General features: G+C 35.4%; 1 protein-coding gene across 6 annotated transcripts in view; it reads left to right on the top strand.

Moving 5' to 3' along the window:
- CACNA2D3 (calcium voltage-gated channel auxiliary subunit alpha2delta 3) overlaps positions 1-27,368 on the top strand; it is a 468,808-nt gene that overhangs the window by 67,569 nt on the left and 373,871 nt on the right. For all 6 annotated transcript variants that reach the window (XR_014696338.1, XR_014696339.1, XM_084530631.1 and 3 more), the window contains exon 3: positions 25,564-25,680. Coding sequence is in view for 4 of the 6 variants with exons in the window: in XM_084530631.1 (XP_084386757.1) it covers positions 25,564-25,680 (117 nt within the window). In the remaining 2 variants the exon portion in view is untranslated. The remainder of the gene's footprint in view (positions 1-25,563; positions 25,681-27,368) is intronic.

Consider the following 27,368-nt stretch of genomic DNA (forward strand, 5'->3'; position numbering starts at 1 on the left):
TGAGACAATAATTGTTCCTTACCTTTTCTGCTTTGCAAAATTTCATTTATTTTGCTCTAAGCATCAATGCTTCAGAATGTTCCATATTATTAACTGCAGTTCTAAGACTTTTAGTGATTTGCTAAAGATATTCTGTGCAATTAAAAACAAATAGAAGCAATGATAGTCTTTTTCACTCTGGAGTCGGAGCTCAGCCATGCTGTTTGCATTGGTTGCCTTTACGCATTTCAGCTCATCTTGGGCATCTCAACACATGAAAGACATTTATGCTAACCTTGTTAGCAAAACATTTTTAAAAAAACAGCTTTCAGATTGCTGTTACTTCCTATGCTTCTGCTTTACCATTGAGGATACTGGAGTGTTGAACTCGACCTCTGTGTTTAGCCATAACAAAGTGGGAATGCTTAAGGTCGACCGCTGTTTGAGGTTCTGGGAAATCTATTATAAGGCAGAACATTTCACACTTCAGTAAGCTCCAAATTAATTACATTGATGGTACATGAATACCAAAAGAGAGTGAGTATAATTAACGCTACTTCAGCAAACATCAGAGGAAATATTAGTGATCTCCAATTGACGATAATGCTAATGTGTTATATAAAAGTATTTTATTAGAAACGGTATAATACTGTCTCTTGCTATGCCTATGTAATGTGCTAGTTTATTAATTTAAATATGTTTTTATTGGCTGTTTAAGATTATATCAGCATGCAAATACATTTTAATATAATCTTAGCTGCAGTTAACGAGTAGGACAGTTTGGATGTGAGAATAGACAAATCTAAAATGAAATAGGAACATGTTATGAAGATATCTTCTAGGGTTTATAGTGCAGCATTAAGAGCTGATGCTGTCTCAACACGATCTGTAATTCAGTGAGTGACATGTACATGAAAATATCCCATTAATGGTATTAAGCTTTCTGTTGTTTACAATCTGAGCCTTAATGCATTCCACCCTGCCTATTGTAGAGTACTGTAAGAGCAGCCACTGTAAAATGAGCTGTTGGCATCCAGAATGCAGTTTCTCACCCAGAAACAATGTAATAAGAAATATTATTAGATTCTCTGATTAGCAGAACACAGTGAAATTATATAAAGTGTTTCTGATTTTTTTTTTTTTTTTTTTCAGATGCTAGCACTTTATAAATTTGCATTGGAATCTTATTTCAACCACTAAGACTGACTTTCAAGCAACAGTAAGCAGGGTATAGCTAACTACTGAAGCAGAAATCTAGAATCAATGAGTAATTATTAAGAGCTTTCCAGAATATTAGCTGTTTCAGTTGCTGCAGTGATGGAATAGTGCATTAGATATTTGTTTCTGGCAACTCCTGAGAATTGATTCTAATATGAACAACGAGCCATTTTGATCAATACTGTAATTACTCTTATTGATGGATTGTTTTACAATGATAGTCATCATTGCAATATGTCTGCTCAGGAGGCATCAAGACCGTCCTCTGTATGCAGTAATGCACCACAAATATCTGATTCAAATCAACACACTATTGAGACTGGGCTGACAAGCGTGAAATTAATTGTTCCGCTTCATGTAAGACCTGCATTCTTCTTTTGAGAGAGTAATTTGTTGCTGCGTGTAGCCTGGGAACAGTTACAGCCTCAGTGCCATGTTAGGTGTGGCTTTCTTGGTCTTTGTCTTTTCCCCACAAGATCAGTTCTTTTACCCTTTTAAGCACCATAAATGAAGGAGTTTATGACTCAGGGGCTCTGACACAATTCATTTCTTTTCTGGTTGTTGAGGGAAGGATTGCATATCTTGCAGAGAAAAAGAGGTTTTATGATCCGAGCTATTGAAAAGCTTTAAAATATAGGAATAACGATGAGGCAAGAAAATCACAAATACTTGTGTGCAATAATCTAGTAGAACAAGGTAATGTTTGGAAGCAGCCTTTTTTCAATTTAAATGTTACGTTGCTGCTATTTAATTTTTTTTTCATGAATGTTTATACAGAAAATATCTTCCAGTTGTCTCAGTAGAAAAATAGGGACTACATCCAGTGAAAGAAAATATTTAGAAACACAAATATTCATGTACTGTGCCATGCTACTGGGCTATTGATGGTTGGTTGGCCAAATGGCTCATTAAGAAAAAGAAGCTAAGTCACACAGCATTTATTGTGATAATGTAGTTATGATTATTGGTACAGCTAACAAAATTATGTTCCTATTACTGCCTTGTGTGTTTCTACTTTAAGGCAGTGTTAAGTTTAAGCTTTAGGTTTAATTAAAGAATATTCATGCTTTTTAAAATAATCAAACTTAAATGTTTTTAACTTTATCCTATTCTGTTTTCTCATTTTTCGCTTCTCATATCGTATCAGTTTTTGTGCTTCAATGGAAAGATGAGGATTGTGTATAATAAAGGAACATAGTATGTATGTAGCCATGCATGTGTACAATTACTATTATCTCTTCTGTTTAATTTCTGTTATTTTCTAACATATAATAACATATAATTCTGCTATTTTCTAACAAAATAAAGTATTAACTGGGTGTGAATGAACTGGTTTGAATATGAAAGATATAGAAATAGCTACAGAAGTAACTGGCTATTTCTCTACTATTGTGTCTCTCAGAACTGGACTTTGAGGCTTATGCTAATACTTTGGTTTTGGATAGCTTGGAACCGCCTTCCTGCAGAAGCAACCAGCACAGACTTGGTCATTTATTTTTCACAATGTCTCTTCTATTTATTGAAAAACATGTTGTGTAAAGCCACTTTTCTCTCATTAGCTCAGTAGAGCATCAGTCTTTTTAGCAATACTGCTTATATAGTTGATTTTAGTGGGTTCTTTGTGATAGTAAATTCTGTGCTTTAAACATCTCTTACATCTCAAAATATATATGTATTTAATAATTCTAAAGTGACTTGTTCATCTCATTTTCATGGTAAAACTTCTTTGCTTTCTTATGGTATTCACAGGGCTCTTCCAATGATGAATCACTACCAACAAGTTTTTAGTGTGCCCTAAACAGATGCACATAGGTGGTTTATTTTTCAAGAATGTCACTTAACAGACAAACCTTTTGCTTCTTGCCCAGCAAAGCTCTTCAGAGACTTGAGCTGTACCCTGGTAGCCTCGATCACATTGATCCCGTGAGGCTTCTTCTCTGCCTCATGCTCTGCTTCTCTGTCACGCTGTATGCATTAGCGCTGGGCAGCAGTGTGGTGACATTGTGCTATTATGATGCAGTCAGTGCCAGTATTATTAGGTGCTGGTGATCTCAAGGTATCTGTGATGTTTGCTGATAGACCTGTGACTTCACTGAACTGTCATCCAGTCTGGCCTTACCTTGTCCTATCCAACTCTTCTGCTTCATCTGTCGTAGCAAGCATTCACAGGTGTGTATGTGCCTCAGGTTCCTTCATAGTGACTGAGGTTAGAGCTGATACCTGTTGGAAACCTGTAACTCCAGGTAACATGTAGTAGTGCTGACTCCTGACTAACCTATCTTCCCATTGACATCTTGAGCCTTTTTTCTCTAGCACTCTAGATTAGCATCTCTGCTATTCCTGTTGGTGTTGAAGACCCCTCTGTTAACAAAGACTTGTTAAAGGAAAATGATCCAGTATAAAATGACTGGAGAGATAAGTGTTGCTTGTGACTGAAAATGTTTCAGCTTTCACTGGAGAGGCGTTTTCTCAGCGAGTGTTTACAAAATATTGATGGAACGCTTGTCTAACAACAAAGCTGGTATCCGCAGTCATTAACGGTACTTCATGTTAGAAAACTTGAAAGGGATAAAAAATATTGAAGAAGCATCATTATTCCATGAGTATTTTCGAATATGAGGAGCGGGCTTCTGCTTGACTTGCACTGTGCAGATACATTGCTTTTCATGCAGTGACTTGCTGCACATTTTCTCAATTTTTAATCAAAATGAAAAAAGAAAAGCTAACTACTGTATTTGCCACATAGATATAACTGAACTTTTGTTTGTGGAAGACTGGTTATCTGGAGGAAAAATAAGTTTATTGTGATTTGTGGGCAGAGATCATTTGCATGTTTTCCCTTACACTAACTGTTGACTGTTCACATCTAAGGGATGAGCTCCTTTAAAATTATTTCATAATAAGGATCTTATATACCATATTGACGTAATATTTAAGTGCAACATATAATTGAAAGAACAATTAAGAAAAACTGAATTCCATGTTTATTTTTAAATCCACTGATGACTTTTTGAAGATGCTTAGGAGTTGTTGATAGAACACAGTGTTGCTGTGACTGAGCCTTGAGGCACCTTCTGAGGTCTAAGGTTACTGGGGAATATCAACAGCTTTGGCAGTAGCTTTTGGTTAAATCATCTCCCTTGTATGGTGTGAAGAAATATTTAGAGTTGTATGAAATAACTGAAACAAAATCCAAATCTTTTATGGAATGTTTGGCTCAATTTGTCCTGTGTTAATGGAGAGGATTTTTAGTTAGTTGTGACTTTTTTTTTTTTTTTTTAATTTTAGTTGCTTTCTGCCTGAGCTGATATAAGATTTTACTGCAATCTGAAATTTCTATTGTACTGCCAGCATGGAGGCATAAATCAAAAAGAAGTGAAGGCCAATTTTTGTTGGCCTTATATATATATATATATGTTGTATTTATATAAAATACCACATTTGTTATATGCAGCAAATATAAAGAACTGTGAAGGACACTGTTTTGCTCTCCCTTTTTTTCCCCTGTAGTTGTGCTGGGACAGTCAGCAAACAGCTTTTACTTTTGGTTATATCTTGAAGCAAAACTTCTGAAATGAAATTAATTTTTGTGTTTTGCTATGAAATTGCAGATGTGTGTATCTATCAAAAATTGTGTTTTCTTCTAAGCAAACGTAATTAGGAAATAGATATTGTGCTTCCATGAATTAAAATAGTAATAACAATAACAACAAAACCAGAAAAAGATGACAAAAATCTGCCTAATTTTCTTTTTTGGTTTGTTGTTTTCTATTGTGCTTTGTATGGCTCCTTGAAATTGCTTTTTGCAATGAACATTTAAAAAAAAATCTAACATTCACCTTCAGTTCACCTGTGGGCTAAGTACACAACCAAGTTCTTTCCTCAAGATAGATTATGCAGGGCTAACAAAAAAATATGTATCAGGCTGTTCTCTCAGAAATTCAAAGAGCCACCTCTGATATATTTTGGACAGTCAGCAGGTATTCTGTTGATCTTTCTACTACTTAATTACCATAATCCTGTTGGTTTTGTTGCTATTATGGTATGTGATCTGTGGTCACTCAGGTTTTGTTTTATCTACTGTATCAAATATAATGTACTCTCAGTCACTTATAGTTCTAAGATTGTTTCTATGTGTATTGATTTTTAGCTTGTTTTATTAAACACTAAGGAGAAATTAAAGAGCTTGCTTGTCTGATAAATGTCTTACAACTTTAGTTACTTGTAAGAAAGAAATATCAGCTACACAAAGTAGAAAAAGGAATACAAAGGACATGGTTTGTCTTTGAAGATTAGAACGGGGAGGGTTGCAGGGCAGAATAATGGGTATGTTGGACCAAGCATGTTACAGTATATTGTTGTTGCCGTAAAGATATAGATAATAGCTATTTATCTTCATTGTGGACAGCTTCACCTGGAACATACATTTTATGTGCAGAGAACAGAGAACATATTTTCCCCTCTTCCCCCCACCCCCTCGAATTTCAATGCTCACTTCTGGTAGTCATGTGTTTGAACAGTGTTGCATGAGTAGCTTTTGCCGCTTCTAGTTTCTCTTGTATTCATAGGTTTTGTGTTTGTGCATGAAACAGCATGCACCTAGTTTTACTTGGTGTTCTTGTAACAAAATTGTTAGTTCACTACTAGGTTTTGTTATTTGACTAAATGCTGGCAAAACAGTTGAAAATCAAAACAAATTTAGGCATTATGAAAACAATGTGAAAAAAATATGAAAAAAATGAAAAATATGAAAAATATGAAAAAAATGTGAAAAATATGAAAACAATGTGTGCTGCTTTCTCAACCATGGTGTAGGCTAATCTATTTACCTTTGTACGTTTTCCTTGAAATCAGCATAAAAACATCCATTTATTTAATGGCTATGTACCCTGTAAAAGTTGTATGTTATTGTTTGTAGCCAATGTTAATTAAAATACTACCAGGAAAACCCTTTTCATGTGATAAATCTCCTATTTTTTTATCAGCTTACAGTCCTTGATTCTTAATTTTATTTACTAACTCTTCAGATCTCTTCTACAGTGAAGGCTCCCTATTTATCTACTTTAAATATGATCACAATTAAGATGATATGTGAAAATGAAATTGAGATGCTGATTAGTTTCTGTAATGTCCAGAGCAAATTGACAAATCAAGGAAGAAAAAAACAGCCAAACAAACAAAAAAAAAAACAACAAAACAACACTTCGAGAGCTCTGCAGGTGTCCTTTGGAGTTCATTTTGCACTGTGATACACAGTGCAGAGTAGAAGTCCACCCTTCATGTGTAACAGGCTGCCTACTTGCAGCAAAATGCTTTTAAAAAATAAAGGAAGGAAGCAGCTATAAAGAAAAATGCACAACTGAGTACTATTGAGTGGGAAAAACTTTGACAGAGGGTTTTTTTGTAGCTATTGCCACTCTGGATGTGGTACAGTTATGAAACTTGAGTGTGTTATTAAAAACAAACCTAATGCTGTATTTTAAACCAGAAATTTGTCTCCATTCCCAAGAGCTATATTTGAAGTAGCAAGTGCTCAGTATACAGCTGCTTTGATCTGATTAGCAGATTTGAGGATTTTATTTGTCCATTTTTGAAATGGAAAACATATTTTTTTTTCCTAAAATCAATAAAAGTCCTACATGCCTGTGTGTATATACTAGTTTTTCAGAAAATTTGCTTTCTTTTCTTGCTTGTGCTTTAATCCAGGTAAGAAAGAAATGGATAATATACAGGAAAAAAAAATGGGAGGGAAGGATTTTTTTCACTTGTCAAGCCAAACTACAGACAAATGTAGATGGTTATAAGGCATTACACGATCAAAACTTGTTTGAAATATGGATCAAAATGGGGCTTCTGTTCACTAGAGTCAACTGTCATGTATCTGTCTCAGAGGTACTGGTTGCTTGTCTGCTGTGGCCACAGAAAGTCCACCACCAGCTGAGAATTGCTTGGCTACATGAAGTTTAGTGTATAAAGAGGATTAATTTATAATTTCTCTATAGTCCTCTTACTGCATTTTGGAAATAAAGCTAAGGTGACTTAAGTTTGAAAAGCAGACAAGCTTGCTGCAGTAATTAACCATCTTAGCCCTATGAAATCCATTGGACCCGGGCATTTCCTACTGACGTTAGGTCTGTCTACACTACAAATTTGTGTTGTTCCCTGTTTTGTTCCAGCACTTTATTTTTGGGCTGTCTTTGAGAGCAAACAACTTGTTCTCTGCAAGAAGAATTGTGGGCACTAGTTTGCTCTAGGATGCTGCCCAGAAATGCTGTACACCGTCTGTTGTGCTGAGACATAGTCCTTCTGGTTAGGATGCTCCTTAAAGGGATCACAGCAGGTTATGCATGCTCAGACATTCCCATATGCTCAAAGCCATTCAGGAAAATACCCTCAGCTTTATGCTAGAAAATTCTATTTTTTTTTGCTTGCATCACAACTAACAGACAGCAATGATGTGTCGGGAGCAAGGGAGCTGGTAGGTGTAGGGCTGTCCTACAGCAGGTGTAGGACAAATACAGCAGGGACCTGGCTAGTGTGCCCAGCAGGTGTCAGGCACGAACAGCCTGACTACAGCAGTAGTCACAAACAAATGGAGTCAGGGATGAGGGCTTTTGGTTGAGCTTGGTCCATCAGGGTAGTAGGGCCACAGCTGTCCTCACTGGCAGATCCCCTTGGAGCACGATCAGTACTTCCTTTGGGTGCGAGGTGTTCCCCCTCTAATCTAATTTACCATTGAGTACTGCTGAATTTAATTGATTTGCTTTTTACCCCAGTGTTCTGCTTTAAATAAGTGTGTGTGTGTGTGTGTGTGTGTGTGTGTATATATATATATATATATATATATATATAATTCTTTCATATACTTGGTATTTGAGCTGGAAATAATGCAACAGATTCTGGTATAGCAATGTGTTTTGTCTCTGTAGTTTTAAAAATGATCCAAACCCAAGACTTCAATATTTCTCAATATTTCTCCTTTTTTGGAGTGGAAAACGTGAAGACTTAGAGCGTGATATGGACAATTTACACTGGAAATTTGAGAAAATATATAAACAAACTATATGTGGAAATGAATCTGGTTGCTGTGTTTTGAAAGGCAGTCATCATGCATGTGGAAGAACTTGTTTCCAACAAAAATTGTTCAGTGGTAGATTTATTGAGCAGGCATGGTAGCCAGATTGTCATAGTAAAATGTAGCCACTTCTTTGGGTCTGCATCAATAATCCATATAGTAAATACAGTTGAGTGTCTGTGTTCTGATGACTAAGTCTTCAAGCTAGAATTATAAGAAAGAATGAATCAATCTGTATTTTCAGAGATTTTTCAAGGGAGCCACTGGTTTGATACATTTGAGACCTGCAGTACTCAAACTTTCTAGTGAAATGGAGCCACTGCAGGAATAGGAATTACAATATCAGGTCCTGAAAAAGCATGCATTCCTCACTTTTGGATTAGCTTTTAAATTAGTGATATATTTTTTGTTTGTTTGTTTTGATTACACAAATGCAAAGTGTATAATGTAGTGTATGATTCTTACTAAGTTTTATTTTTAGATTAATACAAGTGGTTGATAGTGTTTGAGTCAAGACACTGTTTAATGCACCTTCAGCCTCAGCAGCAGAAATTGTCCTCTGACTATAAGACGCTGTAGGATAACTGTGTATTGTAGGATAACAGTATCTCAAAAGCTCTCATCTTTTCTGTAGGCTGCAGTAAGTAAAATCTTCAAAAAGGGTAGATAAAAATACAAATGTTTATCAATTACAAGCAGTAGCAAGTGCTCCTGCTATCCCTCTGTCAGTGCTGTTGTGCTGCAGGATGGCTGAACGGCTGGGGGCTTTGCATCAGAGCCCTCGCAGCATTCCTTCACTTACAGCAGCATTTTGCTGTTTGTATTATGTTTGTGTTGTGTATAAGCCTGATACTTGCTGGTGTTTGAATTGTAGATTCTTGTATTTCATAGTGCTTTTGCAGTTTTTTGGGCTATTTCATTCTGCCTGTACATGCTTTTAAATTTTGGCTCTGCCTGGCAGTTCCTGCTCCTTTGACTGCTTTTTGTGAGGGGATGTCACTGTAATCAGCTAGAGGAAGGTGGGTTTGCAAGAATGTATCAGCTGCTGTATGCAAATTTCTTGGAGTTTAAAATGAGGTAGAACTTTCACTTCTAATGTGTTAATCAACAAAATTCACTCCAGTTTAAAAAAAAAAAAAAAAAAAAAAAAAAAAAAGCCCTCATTTACTCCTACCTGAGAGATTTTTTTGGCTAATTCTAATTAGATTTTTTTTTTCTTGTTCGTTCTTCTCTCCCCCACGTTAGCATTATGAAACTGGTAAAGTCATGATTTCTTGCAAACTGCTTTACTAACATCAGCTTTGCTGTTGTATCTCATTTTCACAGAGGTTTTTTTCTATGGTTAATAAAAAAGTCCAATCTGTTAGTAGTGTTGGTTGTTTTACAGACTACATGAAGGTTTTGACCTCATTTTTGGTTTATTTTTTTTATTACCGTTTCCAAGAAATTGAGTAGAGATAGATATTTTATATTTCCAAGTGGGAACTTTTTGGAAAAGTGAATAGTTTTTAGAACTATTATTTTTGGACTGGAGATATCTGACATAGAAGAAAATTGCTTATGCAGTTAGATTTGTTGTTTCTCCATTGGGATAGATTCAACTCTCCGCTGTAGAAGAAAAGAGATGCTGATTTTTGCATGCACACAAGGGTCCAGGGGTAGTAACTACATGAGTACGTGTTTTGAGCAAACAAAATTCGGGCAACTGTAATGCATAGAATAGATACTGACAACAAAGAATTACGGACCCATAATTCCACTGAGGACTTCTGCTGATGGCATAAACGTGAAATGTGAAACTCGAGTGGTTTGTGATGCTCATTGATGGAGCCTGGAAAGGGAATTAATTCCAGTTCAAGGTTGATAATTACAAATTCACGTGATTTTCTTTTGTTGCTCAACACATGAACCTCACCTAAATTGTCTCTGTCTGCATCTTCCTATCTTATGACAGTGCCCCACTCCCCACCTCCTTCCCTTTTCTTTTTTTACAAGGGTGGGAACAGAACAGTAATACCTTTTGTTTTCGGTGTTCAAACTACTGCAAACTGAGAACTAAGCTATACCTGGAATGTTTTTAATGTGTTTTTTAATATCTGAAGTATAATTGCTAGTCAGTCAGCTTAAAGTCTTTGACACTATGTTTGATAAAAGCTTTTAGCTTGATGCTTGATTTTATGGAATCTAAATAGAGAATAAGTATTTCGTGATTCTAATTGCAATTGAGCCTCTATTTCTTGTGAAGTTGTATGATAGTGGTTGGAAATATTTTTATGCATTTCTTCAGCATTCTTGTGGGGGGAATAAAAATAGAGCATTTATGTTTAAAATTACTGTGCTTTTTTTAAACAATGTAAAGTCCTTGTGATTCTTCATGATACATATTTACCATATGCTTGAGAAGTGGGATAACTGATTTTACAAACTGAGTAATAGATTATGTTCATAAACATTTCATGGTAGATAAACACACAATGTCTCATTTGTCTGAATGTATCACAGTACTTCAGAATGACAGGTATTTTGTGGTATTGGTGCTTTACGAGTGTTGCTGCTTAGTCTCTGTATATCTTCCTTGCATTGGAATTATGGAAAGTGTGCTTTATTTCATTAGTTTCAAGTTTTACTCAAAACTTCTTACTCCTTTTGCTTTTCAGATATATACAAAAGCCCTGAAAATACAGTAATAAGTTACTTTTTATATTAGGTTTGAAGTTAGCTAGCCTAGTGTTTTTAGCAATTGACATAATAAGCCTTTGCCTTTTATGTACATACAGTGTATGTGATATAAACATTATTGCAGGAGTAGTAGTTAAGCCGGAATGCTGTTACTGACTGTTTCCATAATGGTAGTTTCTAGGATTTTTGATGGTGTTTGGGATTACACCATGCAACCTAAGACTGCTGGCAAGTCTTCAGAACAGAAACTAATTTCCATTCCTGATGCAAACTGTTCTCGGGGCTGCACTATTTGGCTTTTTACAGATCTTGTTTTCTACCTAATTTACAAAACTGAAGCCTATGAAAGCAAGGTGAAGCTAACCATGGAAATACTATCATCCTTGCTTAATGTCTTGAGAGCAGACGCACTGAGGAATTGACTAATTCAAGGTTATGCAGAACTCCGTGGCAGAGCTGGGATCTGAGCCCAGTTCTTTCAAGTCCAAGGTTAATACCTCAGCCACCAGACCATTCTTTCTCTAAGAATATAGCCTTTATTATAACTGCAGATTTCACTTGTTCTAATTTTACTGCAAAACCCAAGTCCCTTTGACTTAAATTTTCCATCGTTACTCTCAAATAAGAAGGAATTTAAAAACAGATTCTGCAAAGTCTGAATACTAAGTTGTATTTATTGGTAAAATAACTGATTCTTTAACATGTCTTTAAGCTTAACTAGTAAGACTTTTTGTATTGTCTGTGAGATTTCCTTTCCTCTACTCCCTATTATTACTGATCTAAAATGATTACTCACTGTAGATACTTCTTGAAACTTGATAGATCGTGTTTTTCCCAGCAATATTTGAACTACAAAGCATGGCTTTTATATATTTGTTATTTTGCAGTGTTTGTATGTAAGATTAAAGCTGAAGTCTGAAAAAAATAATAATGTGACAGTTCAGTGTTATAAAATTGAAAGCCTCTGTAGAGGGACAGTGGACATCAGACTTGATTTATATTGTAGCTCTCATTTTAACAAATTAAAAGCCTTATAGACAGACAAAAAGTGAAGCATAAGGATATGCTATCTGTCTAGAAGATGCTTTATTACAGAGCAAAATGGTAACTTCTTCAAACAGAAATTGTGAAACTAAACTTGGAATAATATGGTTTTTTTGTTTGTTTGTTTATTTGTTTTTTGGTTTTTGGCAATTTGGTGACAGGTAGGGCTGGTAACCACAAGACCAATAAGTAATTAAGAGTCTAAACATTCCTGCTAAAATTGATTGGGAGAGAAATCGAAATCTTAAATTAGTCTCAAATATTGTATACCTACTGTGTGTACTGTTAAGGAAAAAGCTAATTTAACTACCAAAGTATTCTCAAGGAGACTTGATTTTCAGACACAGTTTCAAAGATCTGGACTGTTTGTCATACTATTACAACATCCTACTGAGACAGAAATAAATTTAACTGCACTTTTGGATATTTATTCATTCATATTCAGATTGTTCTATAATGTGTGCTAATACCTGCTCCTCTTAAACTGCTTCAGAAGATCTTAAATTGAAATATCTTCAAATATTTGTAAATATTTTAGCAAGTGGATGAATAATATCTTTTAAATGTTTATACATCTTTTCTACACAAGGAATGATAGTAATTTCAGCATCAAACTATCCCTGTAAGACAATATTAATTTATTTCTTGAATGAGGAAACAAAGATAGAATTTAAAGTAATTCTATCAGAAGACTACTGCAGTGCTGGGAAGACTGCCGCAGTGCTTAGGTGTGTTTTTTTTTTTTTTTTTTTTTTTTTCCCCAGTTGCCATTTAGCAAATGCTTCTTTTGTCTGTCTATAAGGCTTTTAATTTGTTAAAATGAGAGCTTCCATCTGCCACATCTCCTCTGAGTCTATCACCAAAACCTCTTAATTTGAACCAAGGATGTAAATGAGATGAAGTGAATGGAATATTTTCATGCTTGCCCTTTGACTTTTTCTTGGATGTAAGCTGTGATTGCAAAATTATCTAATTTACTGCAATAAATGCTCCCTCTCTCTTTTCTCCCATAAATGCATAATTTTATTTTCTGCTTGCAAGAAGCTAATGATGACGCGATTGTCAGTGTTCTTGTGGTTTGACTCTTAATCTTCAGTTGGAACAGGAAAAAAATTAAGAATGAACCAAAGGCAAATTGATTATTAATAGTGGTGCGTTCTGTTCCTTTGCTAGCAAACTTTCCCATTTCAACGAAAGCATCTTTCAGCATAGTCCTTCTTAGTGTGTGTTAGAGACATAAGATGACACCATCGATACTTCTATGGCATAGAAAATGCTCAGGATTCCCTACAGGTGCTGTTGATGAACTGATGAATTAGTGAAGTGTTGCATGCAGATTTGTACTGGTCCTGCAAAAGATCTTTTTCCCCTTCCCAAAGCCCTTTATGTGACTTCTGCTGTAGTTTGTACATAAACTGATCAGAATGCTGCTGCAGGGGAACCAAAATGTTGTTTGTATGGGGTTGTGTGGGGAGAAGCAACTTGTATGTTTCCAGAAGGTCCAAGACCAAATGGAGCTGTGATAGCTCTTTTCCCTGTTCATGGTTATAGCTATCAATGACATTGGGGCTGGAGTAGCATCAGTGCCTCCTACTGTGCATCTCTTAATAGCACTTGTGCACCTGTACCAGTAATCTAGAAGACATTTTTATACCAGATGGAAACATGGTGGGGAGGTTATAGTGACTAGACTAATCAAACTGGTCCCATCCTTCTACTGTAATTGGAGGAGAGAAGAAAAGACTCTGTCAGCTGGGGATACAGGTGCAGTTACTTGGATGTATAGTTCTGCATCTTATTCCTGAAATTAAAATCCATGAGGTATCATCTTCTAGAGAGTAGAGTTGTATTGCTAAAAAGAAATGGGGAAACAGGGAACTTTATTTTGAATAAATTAAAGGCAGCCTTCTTTTTAATGTCCCTTTTTTTTTAAGGGCCACTGAAGAACAATCCTTATTTTTTGACTAAAACAGAGCTCTCCGATTATTTTAGTGATACTCAAAGGGAGTGGTGAGTCCAAAGTTGTCTTTATTGTGCTATAATATTTTCAATAACCAGAAGAACCCTTCCCAACCATAATATTGTTACACTAATACAGGCTTTTCCAGAGTTAAGAATTTCAGTGCAAATACTGAAAGTTAATTAATTTATTAATTAATTATTTTTGGGTAGTTTTATTGTAGCAGATGATACATAGTGACAGTATGAGGTGGAATCTAGAGCAAGAAAAGATGCAGGTAGTGAATGCCATGGTTAAAATGGTACTAGTGAATTGTTTTCAGTCTGCATTGGGAAAAAAATGTAGGTGCTGTTCTTTTGAAGTCTTAAAGATGTCTTATATCTTTTGCTATTGGCTATTATACATTCAGGCACCTCAGGAACAAAGAAATGACAGAGAAATGGATGGCCTGGGTTTAACTAAGTAGGTGATGGTACAGATGAGGCCTGATAAGCTTAACACTTCATCTCTGTGCTGCCACTGTGGTTTGCAAGGAGGTTAGAACTGTCTGACTGAGGAGGGCAAGCTCCACAAATTTACTCATACATGGCAGTTCTGTAATGAGGTGATTCCTTAAACTACTGAACTAGAACTGCACAAACAGATGTATGCCTCTGGCAGTCCTGTGAGCACAGCACATGGTCTGCTGTACCTCCAAATGCAAACAGTGTCCAGTTGCCACTATTATATTTTATTGATGCACACCATTTTTGTATGTTTGTAACAATAAGGGGCAAGCTGTGTTTTTGTAAAAGGAATAAACCTGCAAGTAAATTTGGGATATTTATGTTGCAGAACATAGTTTGACAAGAACCTAAATATTTTACTTTTTCAATAGGTTATAATGACAAAATCTGGGGTTGGAAATTAAGAGAGTGTTCTGCCCTTGGCTAAGTGCATTATGTTCTTTCATGGTAAAGCTGTTTTAGAGAGCTCAGGAGATGAAGACTTGAGCTTCCATTATGAATCTTTTGCACAGTTGCTGGTAAACAACCAAAGGTCAAGCTCAGTCTCAGAAGTTAGCATTTTTGAGCCTGATATTAGTTTAGCGAAATTACATAAGGTTATGTTGATAGATATGACCACTGGGACCCTAAATCACACACAGAACAAGTCATGCACTTAAAGTTATCTACATGCCTCAATAGGACCGCTTGTGATTTTAACTTGAGCATATGTTGATTACTGTTTCCTTAGAGGCCTGAATGCAGTCACCAAGAAGGTCAGTGCTTTGTGGTGAGCAGAGAGGAATTTATCAATAGATTGACTAGCTGTTTCCTGAAATTCAGGTGGTTTTCCTGTTCTGAGGTTTAGCAAATTGTGGAAATTGTGTATTTTTATTAAACAATGAAATAGTAGCAGTCTGCTGATGGCAGGTTGTTGAATATTATTGTGGAGAAAATGGAAATGTGTCTTTATGAAGACATTAATTGTAGCAAATTAAATTTAAAGTTTAACTTGTGCAAAAATAGTACTTAATAGAATTCCGAAACAGTGAGTGATAAATTCTGTTGTTCAGAAAACAACATGTGTAAAGCCAGAGAACTGGGAGGAACTCTTGGTTTCTCTTGTTGAGGCTTGCTGGTCTAGGGCCAGTCTTACTTCTACTTCATAAGAAGTGGATCCCACCACTAGATGCTGATCACCTAAGCCTCTAAGCCTGTTTTTTTTTTTGTTTGTTTTGTTTTGTTTTCTTAATGCAAAGTAGTCATCATTTCATTAAACAGTGGAGTTGAATCAGATTAGTGAAATCTCAAAATAAGTGAATTTAATTTTTCACTAAGGTTTTCCATTGTAGTGTAATAAAATATGAAGTTTAAAGTATTTCTATACATTTATTCTCCCGAAGAATATTTGTTGCAGAAAGGTGATGTTAGACGTTAGCTGCTTATACTAATGAGCATTCTAACTAGAACAAAATATTTTGTTTAAGAAGCAAGCATTCAAATGGTTGTACTGCAAAACATCAGTCAGTATATGCATGTGTTCCTACAACACAAGCTGATTTCTGTAGACATGTGCAAGTAACATGATATTTTTTAAGTACAGGAGATACCCGTATGTGTTTGTTTTCTAAGTAGCAACTTCTGTGTGATTAAAGTGTTCTTCTTCTAGGTTTCTCTCATGTGTGAAGGGAGAAAAAGTAAATTAATTACCATTAGCCTGAAAGAGAGCACACTGTATTCTTTATGACTTGATAGTATTGATTTGGCTGTTATTCATGGCTTTTATTCCCTGCAATGCAGATTGAAGCATCTTGATTCACAGACAGATTATCATTAAGACTGGTTTGTAGACAAGCAACATAGAGCTCTTGCTGGGTACTTCTTAGTACAAAAGTTTAATATGTTTTCTGATAAATGTGTTGGTTTATGCATTCTATTATGCACTCAAGTTAGATAGTTTATTTCTATACATTATGTCGACAATCTATTGTGACACTATATATAACACTTTATTTTTTTGGCAAGATGAACTCACTAATTAAATTAATTCCTAAATTACAAAAACATGTTCTAGTTACTTAGGAACCAGGAAAAAAAATAACACCTGAATAAGATCTCCATATTTATTTATGTAAGAACTAACTGTATTTAGAAACCTGTGTAAATAAAACAATGTGCCTTAGACCTTAACTTGAGATGGGTTTGATTCAAATTTAATTATGTTAAATTTGGTCAAAGAGCAGATTGACACACGCACCTAATGGATAAGGTTTAGAAGTATTATCTAAACAGATGAATGTTAGTTATAGAGAATGTAGCAAATTATGACCAGAGTTTGTTTCACGAGGAGATGAAAATACATGTTGCTTTTTCTGAGGAACAGCTATTTTAAATGAGCACTGTCTTTAGATCTTGTAATGCGATGTGAATGTTGTTAAGCAAATGTTTGTCTTCAGAATGCTATTCAGTCTTTCTCTCTTTACTCCTTTTTGTCTCTTCTCTGCTGATTTTGTTTTGTTACTCATTTAGGGACAACAATGGAAGGTGGGGAGATGGTTGTCTAACTTGCTTTTTTGGGATGGAAAATAGGCAGTGTCTAATAAAAAAAAAAAGGGGGAATACCGAATCCCAGAGCAATGCCTAGGGATAAGGCAGACATAGATCTCTCAAAATGTAACAGTAAGGAGGGACGAAGATAGACAGACATAGTGATAAAACGAAGTGTAATGAGAAAGATGTTATAAAGAAAGGCTGATGGAAAGAATTAGCTTGTAGATGTATCTTGTGACCTTTCAGCACAAAGCAAGCTATCTCTTTGGTTGTCCTTGTTTCCAGTAACCATAAAGGTTTTCAGAGACCTATGCAGTTTGATGTTAAAAAAAAGCAATGTTGCAGTATGTCATCCAAGTTGAGAAATTGATGTAAATTGTAAGTTGTCAGGTTCCCTACTTCTGAATCTTCAGTGGCTCAGAATAACTGACAAAGATGAAAGGACTGCATTCTCGCATTTCTTCGGACTTTTGTGAGGAGCAGGATAGATGTACATGCTCCTAATATACTTGCTGTCACATGAAAACATAGTGATGGCTTTGCCTTGGATGAACGTGCCATCTGGGTCATGCTGTGGTTCTGCAGATTATACGTATGCTTCTTTAGGTCATTGTTTTAAGTAATTCATATGAAACACTGTAGCAGGTTTTTAAGAGTATCAAGTACATCTTTATAGAAAAAGGTGCCTCCAGGACAGTCCCAAAATGTTCTATTTTTGGGTTAGATAATGACTTTACATTCTCTTGTAAAATAGAAGGAAGGTATGTATAATTATATGAATAACTTCTGTAAAATATATATCTAAAGCAGTTTTTAATGATCTTGGTTAGCTGGCTCTTAATACAGGGCTCTTAATATAGTCCTGCTGGCCTCTGAAGATGTTTCAGATGTCTAAAAGAATCTATAAAACAGTAACATAAAGTTTCAACCATTTTTCTGTGTGATTGAGTTTATGGTTGGGAAAGATGGTGAGTATTTTTGCAAAAGAGCCCAAAGTCCCTCTAGTTGGCCTCTGCCACTGGATGCTGGAGGCAGCAGCAAGGCAAATATCCTCAAACATTTTGTGTTACTCTGGTTGGCCCTGACCCAAAGTAGCGCTGTTTGAGGAAAAGAAAGGAGCACATTCTTGACCTCTGTTTGACTGCTTTGAATTGTCTCCCCTAAATGGATTGCTTGTCTAGGTTATTTGGATCACCTGTCTTTCATGATGCTTGTTTCAGTGGAGGCTTATTAACTACTTTAAGTACAAATTGAGATATTGAATTATTCTGAGATAAAGCATTTGAAGCTGTTAACTTTATCATTTATTAGTGAATACTGTTTTTCATGCTTCACCAATATGACTGCTGCTTTTTTATTTTATTTGCAAACCTTGTAGAGTATCTTGTATCTTTCCCTACTAGCTTGTTATGACCAGTTATATATTCAAGGCTCTTCTCCTTACTGTTGTTTGTGGTTTACCTATCTGTATCTAGTTGTCCAGAGGTTTGAGATGTCTTGTATGAACAGACACAGCAGAGTAATGTTGCTAAATCAGGAACTGTTTTTTTGTTGTTGCTTTTAATTACTATTCAGCTTAGTGATTTAATTGATTTGGTTTAGTAGCACTTGCATGTAACAATTAAGTAGAAATAGGTCAGAATTAAATAACTTTGTAAAGATTACATATTCTGGTGTTATGGTGTCCTTGTGATGACCGTAAGTTACCTATATTGTGTGCAATTGAGTTTGCAAGGAAAACAGTAACTATCCTTGTCAAGTCTTCTGATGTTAATGTATCTACCAGGTTAGTTGATCTCTAGCTCTACAAAGCTGTACCTGGTTTACTATAATCATGATAAAATAGTATGCAACAAATGTTTCAGTATTTTGCATTTCAGCATACATGATTTTATGAAGCAACTAAACTGGAGTTTCAGGCAACAGGAGTTGCTCAGATGCCAGTATGTGGCAAGAGTCAAATGTGACAGGCTAGTGTAGAGCTCCTTGGAGTCATTTGATGAAGAATAAAAATTTCCCCACAGAAAAGAAAATGAATGTTCCATCACACTGGTCATTGCTGATGGATTTCATCAACACAAAGAGGTTCAGTAAAGGTTAATAGGAGTGTGTAATGTGGTGTAACACAAACTTCCAATTATCGAGTTGTTCTTTAATGTCAAGGTGAGGAGAAATATACCATTGTGACTCATTTTTCTATACAGATCAAGCTGAAGTTAACGGAGTTATCTGTGGTCTATTGGGCAGGGCACTGGAAGAGTAACCAAGAGATTTTGTTCTTTTTGTAGTTATGAATTGTTGTGTGGCATCGGGCTTGTCACTGAATTTATCTATATCTCAGTATCCTCATGTACAGAATTCAGATTCTTAGATGCTCACTTTATAAAATCTTTGGAGATCTGTGGATGATGAATTTTATACCAGCTCTTAACTGAAGTATTTTTCTTTATAAATGCTTTCCAGCCATTGGCCACAAAACAGCTCTAATGCTCTGTATTTTGTTGAGGCATTAAAACTTGCTCCACCAAATTTGTTTTAGAGTAAGGAGGAACAAATAACATAACAGTGATGTTCTTGTTTAAAACAACAAGCACACCACCATAGGGGCAATGCAATAATGGAGAATATAAAATCTTTTACTAAGGACAGTTTCACAGATGAGTCTATCAGAGAAGTGCACCATCTGTAGCTGATGTCTGCTGTGGTTGTGCCATCTGAATACCCTCCTGCTCAGTGGAAAAGCTCTGATTCCCACTCGCATGCGATACTGGAGACTTCATTTTCTTTGGCTTCAAATTCAGGTTTACTGCAACAGTGCATATTTAATGAGCGACCCCTCACTTGTAATGAAGCATTTAGAGTCTTTGCAGTATATTTTTAAATCATCTGCTGGAAATTGCTCTCCTATCTTGTGTGTAGAAGGGATGTGTGCTAGCATGTTAGAGCACCACAAGAGCCTATGATTCAGACTTTCCCAGTTTGTGTCCCATCGATTTGAGCATGCTTTAAAATGATATTGTCTTGTAAAATGCTGTGATAGGATTTCCACATCAAGAACAATCTACATTTTTATCTTTGGTTCAAAAGCTCAGAGCCATGTTTTTAATAGTAGCAAGCCTTGCTCTGTGCATATATCCTTTATTTTCAACAGAACTACTAATGGTGTAAGGCAGCACCTAATGCAGATACATTGTCGGTTTGTTCTACAAATTGTGGGGTTGAGGTTTTATAACTGAAAACAAAATAAGTAAAGAATGAGTAGGTGTTTTAAAGCACCTTGAATAAATACATTTGTTTTAAATTTTGTTCAGTAGTGCTAATAGCATACAATCGAAAAATTATTTTATGAGAAAGGCATCAAAAATCAATGTGAGCTTTATGTGTATGTTTCTGTAATCTCATTTTATACTTGAAATATTGATACCCAAACGTCTGAAAGTATTTTCCAATTGTGTGGTGTCTTTTCCTAAATGGCACGGAGTAAATACATGTATACCTTTTTTTTTTTTTTTTTTTTTGTATGGAAACAATGGATAGATTGAAATGGATATGTGAACTTTTATTTACATGCTGCATTTTCATTATAAAGTAATTATAATTATAAAGCACATTATAAAGCACACATAAATGTCACGTATGTGAGAAACTATCTCAAATAGCAACATTTGTGAAGTATGTACAAATATGCAAGAAGTAACTATGATGACACCTCAGAGGCTTATATCGATTTCTAAATATGCACCACAAACTGACAGATTGGTTTTAAAGGACTATTACAAAATTGCTTTTGGTAAATGCACTTCTTTGATCAGGATGGTAGTGATATTATCTGCTTTGGAAGATGACTGGGAGTGGCTGGAATCTTTATCATAAATGGCTGCAGTGTTCTGTCTGTGTGCACAGCACCCACAGATTTGCTGAAAGAGTGATGCTGAGAACTGTTTACACACTTGTAAGCAACGTGAAATGTTTTGGTATACAACATAGTATCTGGATTTTGATAAAATGCTGGTAGAAGTAGATACAAAATACAAATAGAAACACAAACACCACATTTGTCCTTGGAGAAAAAAAAATAAATAAATCAGACTGTAGCTGACATAGAATCACAGAATCATCTAGGTTGGAAGAGACCTCCAAGATCACCTAGTCCAACCTCTGACCTAACACTAACAAGTCCTCCACTAAACCATATCACTAAGCTCTACATCTAAACGTCTTTTAAAGACCTCCAGGGATGGCGAATGAACCACTTCCCTGGGCAGCCCATTCCAATGCCTAACAACCCTTTCAATAAAGAAGTTCTTCCTAATATCCAACCTAAACCTCCCCTGGTGCAACTTTAGCATGCTGTTACCAGGCATGTGGGAGAATAGACCAATCCCCACCCCACCTCGCTACAGTTTCCTTTAAGGTATCTCTATATGGCATCTTTATGAAGTTGTCTTATTTCAAGAGGATATTTCTTTTCCTCCTTCTTCATTCAAGCCACATGTTGTGTGTTAATTATTTTTTTGGGTGCTTGTTGATGTTAATTGCCCAATGCTTGGATTGCAATAGATGCTTCAGACTGGAGTTTTGCGTAGGCTCCTTTGTGGTATATTACTCCTACATGATCATTTACTCTGTGGGGTGGGACGCAAGTAAATCCATGAAAAGCATTAAAATTTCTGACAGTGAAGTACTGTTTGTCTTTGCCTGGTGCCTATGTGAAATGATCTGGCAAAATAGATGCTGCAGAAATAATCTATTTTTTGTCTGTTTTGTCAAATGATAAATGTTCCTGTCTCTGTGGAGAATTTCTTAACAAATGCTGATTTTGCTAACAGAACGAAACAAATCAGAATTTGCTTAGTTGTATATGCTCAATCTTCTAGAAAATTGGAAAACCACTTATCAAAAGAAATGTCCAACTGTTACTAACTTTTCATACATTTTTGTCTTGCAAATCAATTATTTACAGAAAAGTTGATGTTGTTTTATCTCCTTTTAGTAATAGTAGAAATGTATCATTGTGTGCTAGAAAAGTTGATGTGAATTTTTTCATATCTGTTATTGAAATCAAATGATAGAATATTGAAAAACATGGAGGGTTACATTTTTTTAAATGCTTTTTCCACCAACTTCACACTATATATATATATATATTTACAGGGCAGAGGAAATGGCTGATTTAAAGCATTGCATTACTTAGAAGTACTATTAAGAGTAGCAGTATTACAAGATAGTCTGCAACTGTGCAATATAAAGGACAGCCCAGAAAACAGGTTCTTCCACTGCTGCTGGTGATAGCATTTTGTTTAATTGCAGCCTTACTGTCACAGTCCTGTTTTGTCAAGATGACATTAAAATAAAACAAATTTATTTTAAAACTTATTACAAATTTTGAATGAACTTTGTATTGTTTTAGCTATTTTTTTAAATTAAAAAAGAATTTATTTTGTAAAATGTAGTTACAGGAGAATGATGAGAGCCTATATGTCAGACCACCTTTGTGGTGGAAGGAAGAGAATCTGTTATTAATGACACCTTTTGCAGTTATATTTTGTGTGTGTTCATATCTACTGTGATTCAGATTTCTTTTTTTAATAGGTACTGTAGAATCAACCATTTTTGAGATTGAATCAAATTTCCCAGCCTCCTGCACACTCGCTGAGAGATGCATAGACTAAGCTGGCACCTCTTCTCTCCACACACGATCACTAGAGCACAAGAACACTAAAACCAGCTGCTGTTCTTTCCAGCCATGTTATTTCTTCTCTTTTGCAACCTTCCACTGAGGGCTGAATAAGTAACAGAAGTATTATTATGGCAATGAAATTCTGAATATAAAATAGGTATTAAGTAAATGCCTTGATTGTCAAGGTCTTGCAGATCAAGTACATACCTCTAGTTTGTTGCAAATGTTCTTGAAGGTTTCCAGCAGTTGGCAGGGCATGTGCCATGCAAGATGTGTGGTCTTCTTTATTATAACTTATATATTAGAGGAAAAAGATTATGTTTATATTTTTTATTTTGGACCTTTGACTTTTAATTTAGGGGAAAAATGAATGAATATTCTAAGTAGTAGTATAATTATAAAATCCTAAATTATCAATTGATAAATTATACCCACATATTTTGAAGCAAATTAATTATTAATTTCCAAAGGCACCAGTTTTTCAAAATTGACAAGTGTGGCTTTTAAATATTGTCTAACAGTAAACTAATAGACTATGGTGTAATTCTGTGTTGCTGGAAAATGTTGGTTTCCATTGTAACATGCAGTATTAAGACAAATGCAGTGAAGAGTATGGTTTTCTTCACTTAATGGAAAAGTTTAAATCAATAAATCTGATGACCTGAAAACAGACTCTTGACGGGATGGATTTTGGAATACTTTCTAAGAACTTTAAAGTCAACTCTGAAGGAAACAGTTTTTATCAGAAGCTGACAGGCTGAACATGATCTGCGCAGCTTGAAATAAGTGAGTCAAATTTGTACTTGGTCTGTTGACATAATAAATATGATAATTGTACATGGCAGTGCATTTTTTATTTGTTTTAAATTCTCCAAAGCTTCAAATCCAGTGGGACATAAGCAGGCTTTGACATCATTAATTAACTGGGAATGTTTTCCATTTACTGTTAATCAAGTGCATTTTACTACAGTTAGTATTTGTTACAATAACATTTACCCACTATGTTCTTGTATTTTCTTCAATAAATCCCCCCCCAAAAAAACCCAAAAAGCAAAATACAACAACAACAACAAGAAAAGAGCCAACAATTCTGTTTTAGATGAATCATTGTGCTATCCTAAATTAATTCTCTCAGAGTGAATAGCAGAACTTGAGCAGGAGTTTAGTAGTGGCAGAAATGAACTTGCAGAGTTGAAATCAAAATGTTTAAAAGCAGACCAAGGGGGGGGGGGGGCAGGGAACAATCTCTCCTACTTTCCCCCACCAAGAAAAATGCAGGTGGCGTGTTTGAGGCTTCTTAAAGATTGCTAGACTACTATTAACATTTCAGATAAAATAGTCTCATAATAGGAAATAGTATACAAGTAAATTATTGAAATGAGAAAATTACAGTATATCCAGAATTCAATGTTCTAAATATTTACTGACACCTTTGTACTTTAACCTTCTTATGAAATGTCTTGTCAGCAAATGATATTTTATCAAATATTATTTGCTTACTAGGACATTTGCACAAGTTTTTACAGAGAAGTATACTATTAAAACAAGTCCGAAGTGTCACCGTGTCTTAAATATCATTTTTGTTGGAAGAAATGGGTACAATAAGTGTAGGTATTCACTCACAGTAGATTTCTTTCTTCTGTCACCAGCCAGGACATGACTGGTCCTGACTTATTATTGTTTTGATCACTGAAATGATCATTCAGGTGGTTTGAGTCATTGTTTTTGATGTCCTTGTTCTTCCCTCTGTGGTGTTGTATACAACTCAGAGACAGGCAAATTTTATCGACGAATTTTGTTAAGAATACCATCTCATTTTATTGAGTGTTGTGCTGTGGACTGGACTAAGGGTCTGCTTTAGAGGTTTGGAAGATTTTTTTTTGCACGTAGGCTAAAGCTGAGAGAAGCCAAGTGTTTTTCGTCTTTCTTGCAGTATCGTGGAGGTATGATTATGTGAATAGGTTAAGGGTTCAGAAATGAGTAATGAGCAATGATTAGTTCATGACAACTCAAACACATTTTAAGTAGAGATAAGCAAACAATAGCTAGACTGCAAGCCATCACTTAGAGTGCAAGCTATAGTGGAATGACATGGGAAGGAGGAATTCTCCCTGTATTAAATGCTTTGAAGTTTGGCTTGAAAGAGTATTATGCTTTTTTGTGTATTATGTTCTTACAAGCATCATTTATAAACACTGATAAGGGGGAAAAAAAAAAAAGTTCACGTGCAGAAACCAGGGGATCAAAATTGTTTTGAATACATTTTCAGTGCTCAGTCTGAGAGTCACTCACACTGTGTAAAGCGACCATAAATTAATGCTCATCCATATTATACAAATTATACGTTCATGCCTGCATTCAGATAAAGGCTCATATTTATGTAGTTTATGTCAGGTTTTCTTTGCATGGAAAGTTAAGAACATCTAGATATGCTTATACTATAAGTATTCATAATCTAAGTATTGTATAAAGCTCATGAAATAGATATCTGCAAGAACTTCAGCTGAGAAGGAAGAGGATTCTAGGTTGCTAAGGCATGGTAGATTGGCAAGCATATTTGGTTTAAAATGATTTTGGATAGAATATAAGAGTTTTTAACTTTTGATTTTCTGATGTTTGGTTGTGGGGAGCAGCAACTGAACTGGTGTGAAGGAAAATCACTTGCATCCTATGGCACACGAGATAAATATTTCTATTGTATTTTCTGAAGAGTTCTGGTTCTAACTCAGTTGTTTCATCGCTATGACTGTGTCTTGGCACACAGCAACCTTCTGTCATGCAAATAAACATCAAATAAATAGAGAATGTCAGCAACAGCGTAACATGAAACTAATAATTAGTTGTCAAAATTTCAGCAGATTCTCTGAATAATTTGTCCTTTTTTCCTCCCTAGAAATACAAAGAATATGAGAAGGATGTTGCAATAGAAGAAATTGATGGCCTTCAGCTTGTGAAAAAGTTAGCAAAGAACATGGAAGAAATGTTTCACAAAAAATCTGAAGCTGTACGGGTAAGCAGCAGATCAGTCTACTATTTCATTCTCTCATGTAAAACTAAGAACAGAACTTAGGCTTTGCTCTGAAAGCTGGAGTGGAAATGCTAAAGTGTTCAGAAATATTTTTAGGATCAGTTCTTTAGAGAATAGATGTAAATTATTTATGCTGGCAGTAGTTAAACTCAAGAATGTGTAGTTAGGTTTGGACTACCAGCTTCCCATTTAGATTTGTAAGGTATCGCTTGCATTTGCTCAAACATAACTATATATTGTTGTGCATTTATGTTAGAGTTTGCAATATCAAACCAAAGCAAACCAGACTTAATTCCATTGCTCTCTAGCATAAAAATAGCATTGGGGAGAGTCTTCTGAGATCAAAAGCTATCCTTTAGTTCAGATCCAGAAAAAGATTCAAATTTTTATTATACACAATATTTATTATATACATATTTTAAATATATATAAAAATTAAATATAAAAATATAAATGTTTATTATATACAATATTTAGCTGGGACTAAATACAAAATTCCTTTAATTGTGGTAAGTACTACATCACTCTAAAGACAACTTATTAATGATAGTTAATTACCTACATTGTGCTTTCTGCACCTTTGCAGGTTTTAATGTCTTTTTTGGATTTCCATTCTGACCTTTCTTTTATGCTCAGCTGTATCAGCTTTGTTTTCTTATTAGATTTTCTTTAAAATATGAAAAAAAATCTGACTTCTATGTTCTTTGATACTGAATAGGAGCTTGTTGTAACAAGTATTCTAAATAATAGCAAGTTTGCTGTTGTAATTTACATTTTACATTATTCTTTGCTAGGAATTTAGGTGACTGTAACTGTATTTTCTGTTGTATCACCTATGTCAACAAACTGATAGTCCACTGTGGTGATGCAATTTGACATCTACTGTGCTGCAGGTCAGGTGTGTCTGCTCAGTGGAGTTTATGTCTCAGCTGTGGGGCAGAAGGCATCACCCAAGGAAGGGGATTCCATTTGTGTAGCTGGAGATACAATTCAGCCTTTTATTTTTTGTTACAGTGCAAAAGGGAGGAAGGAATTTGGTGCTAGTTTAGAGGTTGAATTTTCTTGGTTGGCAGCAAAGTAAAACATATTTCAGCTTGTAAACTGAGCACGCTTGGCAGGGAAGCAGAGAAAGACAATAAACATGGAACCCCACAGTGCTATTTTAAAAGTGTGTTTTTCAGAGAAAAACTGCACTTTAAGATATGTGCAACAGCTTCCAGAAGCCTGCAGATTGCCTGCAGAAGTACATTGACTCTGGTGGGACTGTTTTCCTTTTTCCTTAGTAGAGAAAACTACTGCCCTGAGAACATAAAAATGTGAAAAAGCAATCTTGCAACAGCAGCCTTTTAGAGCCAGAAGTGAGCAGCAAGCTGCATGCAAGGCAAGAGAACATCTTTTCCATAAGCGTGGGTTGGTGTTAGGGAAGTGGTATCTCAATTACAGCTTTGTAACGGGTGTTTTCTAATGGTTGTGTACAGGGCTGGTTTGGCCCCTTCAGACATATGGTGTTTTTCCTCTAAGGACAGGAAAAAAAACAACCCAAAGCTTCACAGACCAATGTAGGCAACTGTGTTCTGTGTAAAAGTAAGCCCTCTCAAGTTAAAGCATGTATGTAATGTTGTGTGAAAGGGCTTTGAAAACCTAAGACCCAGACCCTTCTTTGGACAGTT

Source organism: Aythya ferina (assembly GCF_964211825.1).
Source record: "Aythya ferina genome assembly, chromosome: 10".
NCBI classification, from domain to species: Eukaryota; Metazoa; Chordata; class Aves; order Anseriformes; family Anatidae; genus Aythya; species Aythya ferina.